The following is an 18,824-nucleotide window of genomic DNA, read 5'->3' on the forward strand; positions in this document are numbered from 1 at the left end:
ACATGTTTAGCTTTGAGGTGCTAGCTGTTACATGTTTAGCATTGTGGTGCTAGCTGTTACATGTTTAGCTTTGAGGTGCTAGCTGCTACATGTTTAGCTTTGAGGTGCTAGCTGCTACATGTTTAGCATTGTGGTGCTAGCTGTTACATGTTTAGCTTTGAGGTGCTAGCTGCTAGATGTTTAGCATTGAGGTGCTAGCTGAGGCTAGCAGAGCTCCACTGATTCACAAACTTTCTCTATCAGTTTTCACACAACGTGACTATTTTTCATCCAGTGTTTTTATTTAAACTAAAATTAACGCCCACAAAGCAAAGCAACGACTGGTTCATGTTCTGTGCATCAGTATTATGATATACCAGGAACGAGTGACATTAGAAAGGTTCCACTATGTTTGGAGTGAAAAAAACCCCCAAAATGATTAACTGTGGTATTTTTAGTAATCAATACTTTTTTTGTAATTTATTTGTCGTAATGAACACAATAAAGTCTAAACATTTTGTCCATGAATGAAGATCTTTGTGTCACAGCAACATTGTGTCATGGATATTATCTGCTGCACACTGGACTGTTACAGTATTATGAAAACATTAATTTATATTAAATGCGTTTTTTATATTCAGAATTTATCAATAAAAAGGAACATTTTTACTTTATTGATGAAAAAAATCTCACTCGTACAAACAAACAAACAAACAAACCTGGGTAAGACGTGTTTGTTCATTAGATTTGTTAAAGCTATATTATTACAATATATTTTTCAAAGGATTTCAAACACTTCATGTAATAAATACAATGTATGTGGACACAAAGATATGAAGGAATTTGAACAAATACTCAAGCAAACCCCAGGTCTGTAACAAACATACAAACACAAGCGTAGACGATATAAAGCAAAGCATGCACGTGCACGTGCACGTGCACAGACTGTTAAACACACAGAACTGGATCTCAGAGAGGAAGAGGAGGAGGAGGAAGAGGATCCTCGCTCCACGGAGTGAGAGAGGAGGAGCGCGGGAACACAAGATGATAAGAGAGGAGGAGGCCCAGAGGTCAACATGAGGTCGTATGAGGTCAGAGGTCAGACAGGAAGAGCTGTGAGGAAGAGGAAGAGGAGGAGGAGGAAGAGGAGTGGGTGACATGTCTCAGGTTCTCAGAGAAAGACTAGTCTGGTCTGTTCAGGGAAGAAAAGTGTCTACAAGCATGAAATGATTCATATGTACAGTTTATGACCTGCTGGATTCCAGTCATTTAATTCTCAATGGTGTCGCTATATTAGACAATTCAAAACTTTTCCTGTTACTATTCAACCAAAAGACATAATGAAAATTAAAAACACTTTTCTAAGGTTTTGGACCTCAGGGATTCTAAATATTTCATGGTAAGGCGCATTTCATTCACAAGGTAATTCAGTGTCATTACATTATTAAAAAACTGTAACAGAAAACAGTTTAAAATCAATAAAACATTAAAATTAACAGTAAAAACTTTAAATCAACAATAATAGGATTAAAGATCTAAATATGATGCCTATTTGACGGTATAACATGAATATTTAACATTGAACGTGTTCCCTGACATCTCACAAATACATTAATCAAGAATATCTTTAAATACATAAATATGGTATGTTTTACAACACTACAAAGTGTATTTTACTGAGTAAATTACATTAATATGGCAACATGGTTTTATTATTTAACAACATAAGAACACATTTTCAAACCAGGAAGTAGAACAATCGCATTGTATATAATTCCTCCTACTTTTTTATTGTCATAAATAGACCTTGAAAACCCTATATTTGATATATTGCATGACAAACTGACCAAATTAAGACCAACCATAGATTTTGATATTTTTGGCGGCCATCTTTGACGCTATCTCAAATTTCTCAAAACACAATGATTTTTAGTTTGGCATCATCCAGATTCTGATTCTGTGGAACTTCCTCTAGGAGAACCAAGGTATCAAGGACAGCTTGATCTGGGATGTCAGATGTTGTCAAATAAAAACATTTTTGATCATAAAAGTGAAATATTCAAAGCCATATTAGATTGTCCAATATGAGAATGCCAGTAAATGTTACCATCAGAAAAGCATCACATTTAGAATCCCTGAGGTCCCAAACCTTAGAAAAGTGTTTTTAATTTTAATTACGTGACTTTTGGTTGGCTAGTAACAGAAAAACCTGCTTTTGTGTGGCTGCCATTTTGAATTGTCCAATATGGCGACACCATTGAGAATTATTATGACTAAAAATGTGACTCTTTTCATGCGTGAAGACAATTTTTCATGATCCCTCCTATAAACCCTTCTAACAGACCAGACTAGACGTAATATGCTAACGACGTAGCCTGAGGAAAAGGCAAAATTTGCAGACTGCGAGCTACGGGAAAATAAACCGTATCTGCGTCTGTCGAGAACAAATGGAGAAATTTTGTCTTGTTCTCAGAGAGAAAGAAATGATCAGAAGGAGAGAGAGGAGGGGGTGTGGGGACAGATCAAATAAAGGTATGAAGTATCTCTATAGCAGCACTGATAGTGATTCCATCCCAACACACACACACACACACACACACACACACACGTGATCTAAAGATAAATCTGTCATTATAGTCCAGTAGCCAAACCCTGATTTAAACAAACCTTCCCAAAAATGCCCCAAAAGAATCTGGATGATGACAAAATGACATCATTGAGGGTTTGGAGAACTTCAAGATGGCGTCCAAGATGGCCGCCGAAAATACCTAAATCTGTAATTGTTCCTAATTTGGGATTGGTCCAGATGCAGCAGCAGGCCTCAAACGTGAAGGATATGGTTAGTGGGCAGGTTGATCACATTAAAGACCATAGCAGTAGCACATGTAGCAGCTACAATTAGCATATTAATCAACGTTTGAATAAAGAGAAACTATAAACCAACTTTATTTGGGGTTTAATGACGTAATGAGACCAAAACAATTAAACTGTTACTTTTTTTATTTATTCATGATTTACTTACTTACGCTATTGTCTCTCAAAGGGGGCGTGTTTTGAACGCTGCAAACGTTTCATTTGTGTTGTCGTCGCCACAATGGGCGTGGTTTGGATGGGCGTGATTTGGATGGGCGTGGTTTGGAGGGCCTGCGGGTCTGCAGCTGGATATATTTGCCTAATTTGGTCAATTTTTGACCGATTTTGTTGAGCAATATATCAAATATAGGATTTTCAAGGTCAAGGAATTCATTTATGACAATAAAAAAGTGTAGGATTTATATACGATGGGACTCCTTGATTTGCTGGTTTTAAATTGTTGCTCTTAAATAATAAAACCATGTTGCCATGTTAATGTAATTTACTCAATAAAGGTAATTTGTAGTGTTGTAAAACATACCATGTTTATGTACTCACATTTCCTCCTATATGTGTACCATAATAGTTTATGACAAGCGATAACTCCATAAAATGAGTGACCTACAACCTTATGGTCATCACAAATTAATTTATTGACCTTGAAAACCCTATATTTAATTATTCATTCATTGAATTATTTATTTATTTTCAAGTATTTATTTATTTTGAGCAGTTTGTAGTATGTATACATACATTATTCCATTTGTAGCTAATATACATGACATGTATTAATATAAATACTGTAGATAAACATAAATAAATACACTGTTAGAAAGAGAGTGAGGAAGTAACACTTATTATCATTTTTCATTCAGTTTTCCATACATTAATTATTATTCTACACATAAATGTAATATTAATTACATACACAAGGCTTATATTCATTCACTTATACAACATCTTTGATGACGCTAAACATGTTAGGTTTATTACTCTTCCTCAGCTCTATACTATGATAAAATAGATTGATTGTACATTGATTTAAATATATGAAAACGATTGCTTGTGTCCCTCCCCCAGGCCGTCCCACAGGTTGACAACCACACACAGACAGTTTTAATTGAGAAATTTCTAATTCCCCATTATTTGATATGTTATACAACATAATAGCTTTATAATTTATAATTGACCAAATTGAATCTTGAATTTCTCCAAACGCTCAATGATTGATTCTGTGAAACTTCCTCTAAAATAATCAGTCATAACCTGCTTTAGAGTGTATTTATACACTGTGGCTGCTGGACCATTACTCTTTAAAAATTCATAAATATATATTACAGATGTGGTTTTTTGTAACATGTTTGTCATTAAAGAGAAGCCCCTCCCCCTTTGATGAAGAGGAGCTGATGTTCAGGATGAAGCTGAATCAAACACAGTCTCAGTGGTTCAGTGTTCGTGGTGCATGCTGCCCAAAGGCTGGTGGAGTCATAATCATAATCATAATCATCATCATCATCATGGTCTGTTTTTTGTTTTGTTTTTCATGTCAGAAGCAGCAGCAGCAGCAGCAGCAGTCCACCATGCAGCCCACGGAGCTTCCACTTACCCCTTCTGAAAAACGGGGCTCTAATAACGCCAGGCTTGTGCACAAGGCGCTGACGCCTTATGTCCGTCATCTCTTAGAGCAACAGAGACAAGGATAGGAACTGTTACCCTGATTCACCGCTAGAGGGAGCTGTTCATGGGCTGGATAGTGATCAATACACTCTACTACTCACCTTTATCACCTGCACTAATAACTCTACAATTATCAATAAAAAATGTATCAGATAGAGACACAGTGTCAGCCTCAGAGATCAATAAATCAAAGGTTATTAACTCCGAAAAAAAGATGTAAATAGTTAAAGTTTGTTTTTATTTCCACTGTAAACACTGTTTATTCACATGTCCATCCATAAAGTCAGTAAAATGATGGTCCATTGTTCTATGAATCTGTGATAACCACATTTATTTATTCATCTGAATAATATCCACTGTTATCCAGGAACGTTTATTATTATTATTATAGTCATCTTAAAGATGGAAATCATGGTTTTAATCACTAATAAAATGGTTCAAAGTGAATAAAAATGGTCAAAAACCACAGAAATTGGATAAAAGTTGTAAATTAAAGTGGACAAAAACAGACAGAAAAGTGGTAAAAATGGTTCAAAGTGTTAATATTGGAACAATTACTTTAAACTGGTAAATAATGGACATGACAAATGGTGAATGTGGTTAAAATGTCATTTATAATCATGAAATCTGGTGAAAAGAGGTTAAAAGTGACAATAATGGTCAACATATGTGACATTAGGTGTAAAAGTGGTAGAAATGGTTTATAAGTGATGAACATGTCTGGAAAGTGGAAAAATGTGTAGAAAAGTCATTAAAATGTGATGTAGAAGTGTCAGAAATGTAGCAAAAATACATTAAAAGGAGCAAAAATATGGTAAGAAAAACTGATGAAAATATGTTCAAATATGGAGAGTTTGGTGTAAATATATTATTTAGAGTTTATTAATAATAAACTATAACTTTTAAAATATCAGTTGATGCATTAACATATATTCCACAGTATTTCGTGAAACTTACCATTTAAATAAAAGTCTGTATTGTTTTTCAGTAAAAACATCAGAAATGTGTTAGAAGTCACTTTGTCAGAGTTTTTTTTGGGCAAAAACAATAAATCTGCATAAGAATGAAGTAAAAACTCTTCTATGATCGTCTACAGCAGTGTTTTTCAACCACTGGGCAGCAGCACACTGGTGTGCCGTGGGAAATGATTAAATGTCTTTTTAAACCAACGCTCTTAACATTTAACAACACACAACAAAATGTGATTATTATTGTTTTGTATAAATCTATTTACTCCTAATAATGATTTATTTATATACTATGAAAATACAAGATAAAATTATATAATGTAGAAAAATACATTATGGAAAACAAAACAATATTTAACAGAATAAAGTTAAACTGTAGTTTTAATCATATTTTATGTTTGTTTTATATTTGTATTCAAGACTTTGATAAGAATGTATATTTTTTTAACATTATGCAGTTTCTGTGCGTTGAGATTTTTTCAATGAAAAGTTGAACTTTGACTTAAAAAAGGTTGAAAAACACTGGTTTACAGGACTCCACATCCCATAATGCAATGCACCAACAGTGGAAATGAAACAAACTATTTCAACCTTTTACATCTTTTTTAAAGCAAATTATCTTTGATTTATTGATCTCTGAATCCTGAACTATGTCTTTATCTGATAAATATTGATCGTCTCCAGCTGCTTTATTAATAAACGTTACCTCTGAACATCAATAACTTTATTAAATCAATTATTCATCATCACATTCAGTGTTAGTGAGTGTGACTGTTGATGTGTTTGTGCGTCTTACCATTAATAACACTGGGGGACGATAAGAGGGCGGAGTCACGGTCGCCGAGTCGACATGCAGCCTCCTCTGAGGAAGCCTGACCAGGCTGAGAACTTTGTTCCTCCACAAAAGTGATGATGTCAGCACGATCAATGTTCTTCAGAGCGGCATACAGACTCTCCACTGACACACACACACACACGCACACGCACACACACACACACACACACACACGCGCACACACACACACAGTTAATACTTACAAAATATGAGAATGTGTGATAAAAAACAACAGGACAGATGTTTCTTTATTATTATTATTATTATTCAATCAACAGTTTAATTTTCTCTTACTGTATATGACCCAGAGGAGGAGCTCAACTATAAACATATGGAAAGCATGATTTCCTTTTTATAAATGTTTTTCTTTATTAAATTATTAGATTTTTTGTTTACAATCCCTACATTCTGTTAGAAAATATAAAATAAAAGTGAATAATTATATTTACACGTGTGGTAACGTGTTAAACTCACTCTTGGCTCGTTTCCCCTCCCGACTCGCCCACACGTTGAGTAAAGCTGAACTCTGGTCTAATAAAGAGTTGGGGTTCTCCACACGGATCCTGTTGATGTCGTCAACTCCAAACTGAAGCTCTCGGGCCAACTCTGATCAGAAGGAAAAGAGAAATAAACCATAGAACATGCTCGTGTATATCAGAGATAAGAGTTTTCTCCAATTTTGTTGTCATTTTGCCTAATGTTTTGTATATTTTTCAGATGTCATTTGTTTTTTGTTTTTTTTGTATATTTTTCAATTATATATATTTATTATTAATCAACGTCTTCTGTATTTTGAAGTAAATTTACGTGTTTTGTTGCCATTTTGCATTTTTTAAGTCATTCATATAATTTTCAGTTGTCTTGCATATTTTTAGGCATTTCTAGTGTTTTTGGGGTAACATTGTGTATTTCTGGGAGTAATTGTTTTCATTTTGTGTTTTATTGGTGTTGTTTTGTATATTTTTCAGATGTCGCTTGTATATTTGGAGTAAATTTGTGTCTTTTTGCTGTTGTTTTGTGTGTTTTTGGAGTGATTTTGTGTTTCCATTTACGGGCTGTAGTTGCCCATGTGTGATATTAATGAAATACTGTAAACCACTGTAAGCTACGCACCGATGAACCTCACTAACCTGCCCAGCTCAAACCCAGATTCTCAGATATGAGGTTGATCTTGATCTCAGTTCTTTCCATGGCGTTCACTGCAGCTAAAGGAAACAAAGGCATGAGTTAGAATCACAGGATGAGAATATTACATTATTCATAAAGATCTAGTCTTATATATATACATGTTTATGTTAAGAACATTCAGACTTGTCCCAATTAAACCTCTGCTGTTAAATATGATATTTGATAAAGCTGCAGTTAAAAGTTTATAAACTACACCCTAAACTAAAGGTCTGACGTGTGTCTAAGCTGGATGTACAGTACCCTCCAAAAGTATTAGAACGACAAGTTCAATTCTTTTGTTTTAGTTTTATACTGAAGACATTTGGGTTTCAGATTAAAACATGAATATGAGACAAAAGTTCAGAATTCCAGATATTTACATCTAGATGTTAAACAACTCAGTTTGAAAACTAAATGTGTCTAAATGAGTATGTAGTGTGTTCACATTAGATAGTATGAATAGATTGAGTATGTGAGAAAAACCTGGATGTATACTATATGATGACATGTTTTAAGTATGCATACTAGCCATACTCAACCTTCCCATGATGCATTGGGAGCTGGTAATAAAATGGTCCTGGGACCAACTTCAAGATAAAAATCAAACATTCCCTTTTTTAAAAAAAGCCTCTCTTCTTGTCTTCCATTAGTTTTTATAAATAGGGCTTTTATTTTGAAGTTAACAGGAAGTGTAGTCAGTAGACCAATGGAGGGTCTCTGAAAATGTGTAAAATGTGTGAATGAAATATGTCTACGTGAGTTTTATGGATCAAATGAGCACATGTTGATATTCTACGTGGTCACTTTCTCACTTCAAATGTTTTTAGAACTTTCAAAATAAAGGTGGAGAATCAACAGAGATATTTATCCTCAGTGTGAACAAGGTTTTTAACGCTGGAGGTTCCAGATGCATCTTGGGAAACTTGGCAATATACTTCAGTGGAAATGCTCATCATCCTATAGTATATACTAGACAGTATATACTATATAATATATACTAGACAGTACATACTATAGTATGTAGTGGATAGTACGTTAGTGGGACATTTCTAGAATCAATAAACATCACAACTTTAAAGCTAATATATTTGTTTTGAGCAGAAGAATAAAGGTGCCTTAGTTTCTCTTTAAGGCTTTAAAAATAATACTTACTGTGACATTAAGCCCAGCTCTGTAGGAGGAAACATTCCATCACCAACATAACACATTAATTAACATTAATCATCATTATTTATCCTCAGGGACGTATTAGAACCCATTCAGGTGCTGGTTCCACTAACCACAGCAACATTCACTGTCCATCACAGAGGGAGGTGCAGTAGCAGCGCTGTGCACGTGTGCACGTGTGCACGTGTTAGACAGAAAAGCCCTCGTCCAATCACAATTAGTCTTTTTGTTCCACAAACTCTGACAAATATAAGAGCTCCTCTGTCTAGCTCCACTGCGAGGTCCCGCCCATTCTCACAGAGCTAAGCTACGATGCTAATGCTAACAGCACTCGCTGCCATGCCGTTGGAAATCGCAGTGGAGACGCCAACGCCATGCAGAACCAATCAGAGACAGTCATTCAGTGTTTGTCATCAGCTTCTTCTTCTACACGTCGCACATTCAACATGACTTTAGTCTAAAAACAGCTAACGAGGGAGTCGTAGCCTAGCATCCAGCGCTAGGTCTTTGTGCCATGCGACGGACACAGGGGGGAGTAAAGAGGGTCAGTTTTAAAGCAGGGCTGTAGTTAAAGGTTAAAGGGGGCGGAGCCTCAGGCAGTGTGTGACTCACCTAGGCCAGGTTCGTTCAGAGCACTGTAGCGTTCACGCAGAGCTAGCGGCGTTAGCGTACGTCTACGCTCCTCAGATCCAACCACCTACAAAACAAGACCAGAAACTAAACTAGTTACACTAAAACTGTACTTAGTGATATAATAAACACATTCACCTGCTACACATTTATTAAAAACACTTTTTAATAATGTAAATGATGGCTCGGCTACAGTGTAAATATATGTTAATGATGCTTAACTTAGAAAGCCTTAGCAAAGTACATTATTAATACAGTACTATTACTACACATAATTCGGGACATTTTTAAAAGTAAAATCAGAGCTGCTATTTGAACTCTCCATAAACAGAAATTAATATTTACCATATACTGCACATTAGTGATGAAAAGGTTTGAATCAAAGAGTCTTCCTGTATATTTTTGTGGTCAGTTTGAGTCATTTCTGTATATTTTTACCTCTTGTACGTCTAAAAAACCACACAGTGGTGCTGTTTCTGGCTGTTTGCTATTCTCCTCCTGTACTTAAGTCAGTCACTGCACACCTTCATCACAGTTACACACTGTGGGCGGAGCAACCCTGAAATGTGGGCGTTCCCATTCATATCTGCCCTTGCACGCATTCTCCTTTTCCTAAGTCCTTTTCCTCTTACGTTCTTCTAACCCTGGAATAAGTGCAGCGCCCCCATAAGAATAAACATTATATTGCACTAGACATATGGACGTAGTTACATTTGAAGCCACACAGACTCGTGTGTTGTGCAGCAGCAGCTGTGATCACTCAGCTGCTGCTGTGTGATGAATTAAAACTGTGACAGACACAGACTTCTGTCCACGTTGGTCACAGTGATTCAACTATTTTATGTCCAACGTAAAGTCACAGTTTGATCCACTACAGAGTGAAACATGCTGTTATATACAGATGAGGATGGAACACAAACTGTTCACACACATATTTTAATGAGGCTCAGGTCACTTTAAACTATTAATATTTAAAACTGTGTAATATGGAAGTTAATAATTCTGATTGACTGTAAACATCCCTCTGTATTAAAGCAGGACGCTCTGTGGACGCGTTATTACATCATATCTACATCATCTATATCTACATCATCTAACTCTGTCACGCTTTACAGTGATGATGATGATGATGATGATGATGATGATGGTTTCAAATTAAAAGTGAACTTCATCATTTTCACAGATTTCAATAACATTTACAAGCGTTGGTAAAACTCCATGTTCCGTGATTTCTACACAGCCCGAAAAAATGACATCACCGCCTCCTTTCCTTCAGCCCGCCTTCTTTCACACATAAGCGCTTTTTGGCTCCTTACGCACGGTGGGCGTGTCAGCAGCCTGCACCAGAGAATACGCGTAGGAGAAAAGTGCGTAACTGCAGGTTCGCAAAACAGCGTTTAAGTCCAGAATGGAGACGAGAACCCTTAATGTATACTGTATCATGTACATTAGGAAGACAAATAACTGTGACAATAACTAATAAAATAATTTAGTTTAATATTTACTCAAAGACAGATGATAAAGGTTTAGTGCATTAGTAGACACAACTTTTATTTGAAAGAATGTTCTCACCTTCACACATGGGGGCATGGTTATGTTCAGGTTACACAGCACGTGCTGGTTGTCTTCATATTTGGTACATTTACGTAGAAAAGACAGGAAGCCTGTGGCGTCTTTATTACTGTCTCTGACCTGAGAGGAGGGAGGGAAAGAGTAACAGAAGAAGAAAGAGAGACGTCCATAGAAGAAGAAGAAGAAGGATGTGAAAGAGATGATGAGAGAAGAAAGGAAGGTAGAGGAAGGGACAGAGACCAGGATCAGAGTCTGGGACGCGACCCACAGGTTGTGGATCAGCATCATGGGACAGGAAGCAGGGGGGATGGGGGATGGGGGGGTGGAAGCAGTCCACAGGCAGGCGAGAGGGAGAGATTTACCTGCACAGTTTACCTGGACGTCTGTGAGACCAGACAGTTACAGAGAGAGAAACAGAGACAGTGAGACAGACACGTACAGGCAAGCAGCAGAAAGGGGAGGAGTCACAGTCACATGACATGCCTTCAGTTACCGGGAGAGTTGACAGTTGGTGAAAAACGCACGGAGAACCACAACCACAGGACACAACGGAAAACACACACACACACACACACACACACACGAATGGGTGAAATACACAGGCTCTGTGGAGTGGGATGGACAACACATCTTCTACAACATTACGCACAAGCACGCTAAACAACACTTCCATTTGTTACTTCACTCACACTTTAGCTTGTAAATGTAGCACAATGACACACTGACTAAGAAATGTATTTATAGCAGACAAAAACAACTTATTGTGCGGCACAAATGCACAAAATGACAACAAAAACACACATAATGAGAGAAAAGCGTACAAAATGACATCAAAACTCTTCAAACTCTTTGTCGTTTCCTGTGTTAATGCTCTGATTGGTCATTGGTTCTAATGCTGACGTGAACGTTGATCATGTGACTCTCAGATCAGATACTGTTGTGGACCCGTCCTTAATTATCATTATTAACACAATAGAACAAAGTCTATAAACACTGAGAATAAATTACTGTTTTTAATTAAAAAAAGTCAAATAAAGGCTAAAAAGGCCATTTAAGAACAGAAGAATGATAGTTTTGGTAACCTGGAGGTGCTAACAATGAGAAACCCTTCAAAATAAAAGCTCCCTGTCACTGTGAGAGGAATCAGGAGAATTAGGACCAACCTTCACAGAGACAGGTAATCTGTTGTCTCTGAACGCCTGGAAGCTGAAGCTCCGAGGCTGCTGAGTGGCCTTTCTAACAGGAACCAGGTTACCAGAACATTCCAGGTGTAGAGGCATGCCCTCCATTAACTGTAGGAAACAAACACAGAACATATGGAACAAATGGAACATATAGAACAACAATCATTCAGCTAAAAGAGTCGTTACATTACTGACACTGTTTTCACACTAAAGTTTGACCAAATATCAGATGTTTTATTCTATTTACTTTTTTCCATCTCTTATCAAACTGATAAACATAAAATGTAAATATTATAAACATTAGTGTTTTACAATAATGTGTTCATAAGTAAACATAAGTGTGTTGTGGTTGAACACATGAACATTGAAAATAGTCAGTAAAATGATGGTCTATTGTTCTATGAATCTGTGATAACCACATTTATTTATTCATCTGAATAATATCCACTGTTATCCAGGAACGTTTATTATTATTATTATAGTCATCTTAAAGATGGAAATCATGGTTTTAATCACTAATAAAATGGTTCAAAAATGGTGGAAAAGGTGGTGAAATGGGATTTTAAAAAACACAAATGTAGGAATAATTAGTTTAAAATGGCAAATAATAGACATGACAAATTATGAATGTGGTTAAATTAGCAAAAATAATGATGAAATCTGGTGAAAAGAGGTTAAAGTGACAATAATGGGTCAATATATGTGACATTAGGTGTAAAAGTGGTAGAAATGGTTTATAAGTGATGAACATGTCTGGAAAGTAAAAAAAAAAATGTGTAGAAAAGTTATTAAAATGTGTCAGTGTCAGAAATGGGAGAAATGTAGCAAAAATACACTAAAAGCATCAAAAATATGGTAAAAAAAATTGATGAAAATATGTTAAATATGGTGAGTTTGGTGGAGTTGTAGAAAAATGAACTGAAATTGTTCAGAACGTTTCTTGAAGACATCTGTGCCCCCTTCAAGTGTCTCACGACCCCAAGGTTGTACAAATGATATTTTAATGTCCTTTATTCTGACGTTAGCATCATGCTAACCTCTATATCTCGACTCCGAGCCACCTCGGTGAAGTTCTCGTGAAGCTCCAGAGTTTTGTCCATCTTGTCGTCCGTCATGCAGTAGCAACGCAAACGTCCCTCACGAGCTTCGTTCATTTTGGCAAAAATCACAAACTTTGCCATGTAGGGAACAGACATTAGCTCACGATACAGAAGGTTAGCGAAGGTCACGGCCTCAGCTGTACGAGGACAGTCAGCCAACCAGAACCTGCAGTTATTGAGACGTGCATAATTAACATGACTCATTATAGACAGTGTTTAAAACAAACGTTTAAAGGTGGTGATGATGAAAAATCCTGTTACCTCGCAGACACGTTAGTGGTGAAGCTAGCGCAGCTGTTAGCATACATTAGCTTAGTGGTTCCAGTGATGTCCTCCCACTGAGCTGGAGCTGTTCCTCCTGAAATAATAATAATATAAACAACCCCACTATGTAGAACATTATTTAGTTTATAATCCATCAGAAGGATTTACTCTTTGTCACACAGTTGATCTCAGGGAGGAAAGAAATACTGACGCACAGATTTCCTGATTCTTTAGAATGAATTAAAGGATAAATAATGACATCACCTGCTGAGTCAGTGGTTTCTATAAATGTCTCTTTCAACACGCCCACATCAAAATAACACATACATTAAGAAATAAATACACAAAATGATAAAAAATAAACTAAAGGATAATAAAATACAGTAAATGACAAAAAACCCACAAAAATACACAAAAAGTGAACGAATACACAAAATGATTCCAAACACGCGCAAAATGCATCTGTGCTTTCTTATCTTTGCTTCTTTTCCTGCTTCTGTCTGACCATGCTGTGTGTAGCCCCGCCCCTCTGCTATGCTGACCAATGACGCTCTCAGATACTGAATGATGCACATCAGAGGATTAAAAAGTGACTCTACACACAACGCTGAGTGACTAATAAGTGGTTATACACTGCATTAAAATGAGTTTGTATCAACCAAAACGTCACTTTCTGACTTGATGAAAAGGTTTAAAATCAGCATTGAATCATTTTAAAGTAAAATAATCTCAGTCTCAGGTGAGACGTACCAATGACGCTGCAGAGCAGCCTCAGACTGGTGGTGTCTCCTTCTCCAGCATCTCGAGGACTTTCCCTCCAGGATGGGGGGAGAGGGATCCTCAATCCTATTGGACGGTGGAACTTACGGCGCCGAGGCTCAATAGTAACCACTGGGCTGAAGGTTGCCTGGTTACCGAGCTGCCGAGTCAGCAGCTCGTCTGGGATTGGCTGAGCCTGAGTTTAAAGAAGAGCAGTGAGGGGTCAAAGGTCACTGTTTCACAGTGTTTAAACATTAATCACATAACATTTAGTCGGGTTATTTTCTATAAAAGTCCAGAATGAGGAAAAGAACTCGTGTGGGAGACAAGGTGGACGCCATTTTAGCCCCAGGTCGTAGACACGTGTTGTGACTCCATCAGCTGACGGTGGCTCCACCTTCAGCCACCATTTAATCAGGTCACAGACTTTGTCACAACACCCGTCTACGGCGGTGCCCGTGTCTCACTAAGGAGCTGTTTTAGTTATTCTTTTATTGAAAACAATCATTAACTGCTTAAAACCATGTTCAATGAACTGAGGCAGTAAAAGTCTAAATAAATGCATGTGATGAAAACTACAGCCATACTCACACATGCAACAGATTCATACTCAGTGCATCGCCTCGTTCACTGTGACTTAAATCAGGAAAGTGACGATGGAAAATAAACAGAGCAGCATGAGGCCAAGCAAACGTGTGATGTCAGCGATCTGCAGTGAAGCGACAGAAAGAATCAATAAAACTAGTGCAATAATCACCATGAATATTTGCACATTACACATGCATGTGACATGCAGAAAGAAAACGTGTGTGTTCAGCAAAGCAACCATTACAACTGTAGTTAAACATGTATGTCCATCAGCAGCTAGGGCTGGGATGATACAATAAGATCAAAACAATGATTTAAAAAGGAAGAAAAACACATTATTAAATACATATTATCACTATATTATTTATTTGTTATTATTTATTCATTTGTGTATTAAGAAAATGCACAAAATAATTCTGCTGACTCACAAGATGACGACAAACATACACAATAATGACTAAAAATAAAATGACAAAAAACACAAAATCACAACAAAGAACACGAATTGGCAAAATACAGGACATCAAAATCACAAAAATTACTATGAAATAAAAATTCACAAAAATACACAAAATAAAACAAAAACACATGCAAAACGACAAAAAGCAAACAAAAAAAGAGTAAAAAATATCAAAAGACAACAAAACTACACAAAATAATACAAAGTACAAAAACACACAATAACAGATAACCACAGATAGACAACAAAAACATAGACACACAATGACAAAAAGCATACAAAATAAACATAATAAATGTAAAATGATTTAGAAAAGACACAAAAATGACTTTTAAAAACAAAATAACAAAACTACATAAAATAAACAAAATAACAACAAAAACAATGAGTTTGACATGAAGCTCAAATAATGAGGGTAAAGTCTAGATCCTGCTACTGCTATATGTCAATGCCGTAGCGGCGCAGACGTAAGGGCTGTGATTGGTCCTCAGATCAGATCATTATAGTTTTGTGGAGAAAAAGAAAAACATCAGAGGGTAGAGGGAGTCAGCAGGTCGGCTTCAGAAGGAAAAACAGCGCTGCTAGCAAATCCCCAACGTTAGAGCTTTTTAATAATGCGAGGTATCGTCCCAGCCCTAACGACATCCTCTATAATTCACTTCCTTCTTCTGCTTCATTCATTCACTCATGTTCTCACCTGCAGACCCAGCCTCACTCTCTTAGTAACCGCCGTATCAGGGAAGATGGCCTCAACATGTGGTACCAGCTTACTGAGGAGACGCCCTCCCTCTGGACCAATCAGATCGCTCTCCTGCTCAACGCGGGAAACCACGGCAAAGTAGAGAGGGAAGTCAGTGGAGATGATCCTACGGATCCTTTTCTTCTCCAGCTCATCAAGACTCTCCAAGTCTGCATGAAGAGGAAAAACTATCAAGTCCTTCTCTAAACCATTGGTTCTCAACATGTGGTTCTCAATCTGTTCAGGCCCATAGCTCCAAAATAAAGGTTCCAGGGGAGAGATTTTTGGGGTCCATCCATAAAGTCAGTAAAATGATGGTCCATTGTTCTATGAATCTGTGATAACCACATTTATATATTCATCTGAATAATATCCACTGTTATCCAGGAACGTTTATTATTATTATAATCATCTTAAAGATGGAAATCATGGTTTTAATCACTAATAAAATGGTTCAAAGTGAATAAAAATGGTGGAAAAGGAGGTGAAATGAGATTTTAAAAAGCATAGAAATTGGTTAAAAGTTTTAAATTAAAGTGGACAAAAACAGACAGAAAAAGGGTTCAAAGTGTCAATATTGGAACAATTAGTTTAAATTTAAATTTAAATTAGCAAAATAAAAACCACAGAAATTGGTTAAAAGTTGCAAATTGGAGTGGCCAAAAATGGACAAAAAAGTGGTTAAAAAGGTTTAATATTGGAACAATTAGTTTAAACTGGTAAATAATAGACATGACAAATGGTGAATGTGGTTAAATGGCAAAAATAATCATGAAATATGTTGAAAAGAGGTTAAAAGTGACAATAATGATCAACATATGTGACATGAGGTGTAAAAGTGGTAGAAATGGTTTATAAGTGATGAACATGTCTGGAAAGTGGGAAAAATGTGTAGAAAAGACATTAAAATGTGATGTAGAAGTGTCAGAAATGTAGCAAAAATACATTAAAAGGAGCAAAAATATGGAAAGAAAAAGTGATGAAAATATGTTTAAATATGGTGATTTTGGTGAAGTTGTAGAAAATGGGTAAAAATAAGCAAAAATGATCTGAAATTGTTCAGAAAATATTCTTAGTTTCTTGAATGTATCTGAGGACCCCCTCAGTGTCTCATGACCCTTATGTTGAGAACCCCTGCTGTAGACGATGACACGTCACTAAGTGTGTACGTTAATCACACTGATCACCTTCGTCCATGCCGTTCAGAATGGTCTCCAACACTTCGTCTCCATAGCGATTCCGATGTTCTTTCCAAACGGATCCGTTCTCACTGCGTAGAACCACCAGCTCTCTGTCGCCTCGACCCAGAGACGCAAAGTGAGGGATTTCTACAATCACAGGTCTATGAGGAGCACAGGACACATGCTGTATCAATGTTCATCCATACACCCATCACCATAATAATAACAATAAGTGACATCATTTCCTGGAAAAAACATTTTACAATTTCAATGTAAGTTTGAAATAAAATGCTTTTTCTTTGTTGTTTTTTAGTCATTTTGTGTGTTTTTAAGTTCCTTTTTCTTTGATTTTGAATTCATTTTTGTGTATTTATGTTTCTATTTTTCTAATTTTACCATATGTTCAAAATAAAATACAAGATAATGTTTTTTAAAATTAGTGTTACCAATACCAATTTATTTAGTGTGAGTTTGGGGCAGAATATTTATGGTAAATTTCCACACAAACTTAATTTTAGAAACTTTGGAAATTTTCAAAATAATAAAATTAAGAGAAAAAAAATGTGAAGATTGGAACTCAACGGGGATGTTAAATATAAATATACCAGCATCGGTTATTATAAATTCAGTTTTCTGAGGCTATTCCTGATTCCTGATCAATAGTTTTTAAAAAGTTACGTTAAACTATGTATTTCTCAGAAATGGATACAAAACAACACAGATTTTAAATTACACTGAATGGATCAGCAGTAGGAAATAAAAATAAACACAAACATTTTCCTTGTTTTTTTTAAAAAAAAACGATTACATCATAAATATTGTAATAATTTTCTAAAGCCAATGAATAATATATATATATATATATACGTGTGTGTGTTTTCTTTACCCTAGGAACTGCATACTGGAGGGTCCGAGGGAGATGATCCTACTGGCCAGGCCTTCTCCCTCCACCAGAGGAGGGGGCGTGGTCAGTTTCTGGGGTTTAACGAGTCGACAGGTGATGCGTGTGGGTGCGGCGCAGGTTCTCGGAGGGATGATGACCCTCAGGCCGTGATGTCTGCTGCCCCGCATGGAGCCCCCACGAGCGTCCACCATGAAGCTGACCAGGAAGCTGAACGTCACACAAGTTAGCACATTAGCATTCACACATTCCTGCTCGTCACGTGACGATGTTCTCACCCGGTGTGGATGGGGCTGGCCACGGGACTGACGTTATCGGAGGTTTCTGTAGCTGGACTACTGGGGATCAGAGAGTCCTCATCGTACTCTTTAGGCAGAGGGATGGGGGTGTGCTGAGGTCAAAGGTCACACACACAAGTATCAGGAATAGTAGACGTTAAAAGAAAACGATGAACAAATTATGATGAAACAAATAAATCCATTAAAATAGAGAAAGCGTTGAGATGCAGGGAATTATTAAAAAAACATTGTTGAAACATCATCCAATATTATTGATTACCCTGCTACTCTTAAATCTATAATCATATTTACTAAGGGTGGCAGAACATATCGTGAATTATTATTGTTTTTTCAAAATAATCGTCACTATCGAATCGCAATATATATCGAATCAGGACCTAAATATCATGAGAAAATCTAACTGTCCCAGCCCTAATATCTACAGTTCTTTCAACAGTTTGAGATTAAAAATCATGTGATATAAGCGTGGGAAAAAACCAGTGAAGAACTATTCCAACCTGA

General features: G+C 36.6%; 1 protein-coding gene across 9 annotated transcripts in view; it reads right to left on the reverse strand.

Moving 5' to 3' along the window:
- The window catches only part of LOC114472966 (ankyrin-1-like), a 68,492-nt gene that overhangs the window by 10,504 nt on the left and 39,164 nt on the right, over window positions 1–18,824 (reverse strand). For 4 of the 9 annotated variants that reach the window (XM_028462290.1, XM_028462288.1, XM_028462287.1 and 1 more), the window contains 15 exons: window positions 18,821–18,824; window positions 18,303–18,415; window positions 18,010–18,234; window positions 17,130–17,284; window positions 15,901–16,112; window positions 14,147–14,351; window positions 13,394–13,490; window positions 13,070–13,298; window positions 12,012–12,140; window positions 10,849–10,968; window positions 9,259–9,343; window positions 7,443–7,517; window positions 6,787–6,918; window positions 6,274–6,435; window positions 4,439–4,510 (listed from right to left, as the gene is read on the reverse strand). The exon at window positions 18,821–18,824 is cut by the window's right edge and continues 60 nt beyond it. In XM_028462290.1, the coding sequence (XP_028318091.1) occupies window positions 4,439–4,510; window positions 6,274–6,435; window positions 6,787–6,918; window positions 7,443–7,517; window positions 9,259–9,343; window positions 10,849–10,968; window positions 12,012–12,140; window positions 13,070–13,298; window positions 13,394–13,490; window positions 14,147–14,351; window positions 15,901–16,112; window positions 17,130–17,284; window positions 18,010–18,234; window positions 18,303–18,415; window positions 18,821–18,824 (2,015 nt within the window). Of the gene's footprint in view, window positions 1–902; window positions 1,093–4,438; window positions 4,511–6,273; window positions 6,436–6,786; window positions 6,919–7,442; window positions 7,518–9,258; window positions 9,344–10,848; window positions 10,969–12,011; window positions 12,141–13,069; window positions 13,299–13,393; window positions 13,491–14,146; window positions 14,352–15,900; window positions 16,113–17,129; window positions 17,285–18,009; window positions 18,235–18,302; window positions 18,416–18,820 lie in introns of those variants that run through there. The other 5 variants (XM_028462289.1, XM_028462291.1, XM_028462292.1 and 2 more) reach the window with 4 other exon arrangements.

The sequence above is a fragment of the Gouania willdenowi genome, chromosome 12, assembly GCF_900634775.1.
Source record: "Gouania willdenowi chromosome 12, fGouWil2.1, whole genome shotgun sequence".
Lineage (NCBI taxonomy): Eukaryota > Metazoa > Chordata > Actinopteri > Blenniiformes > Gobiesocidae > Gouania > Gouania willdenowi.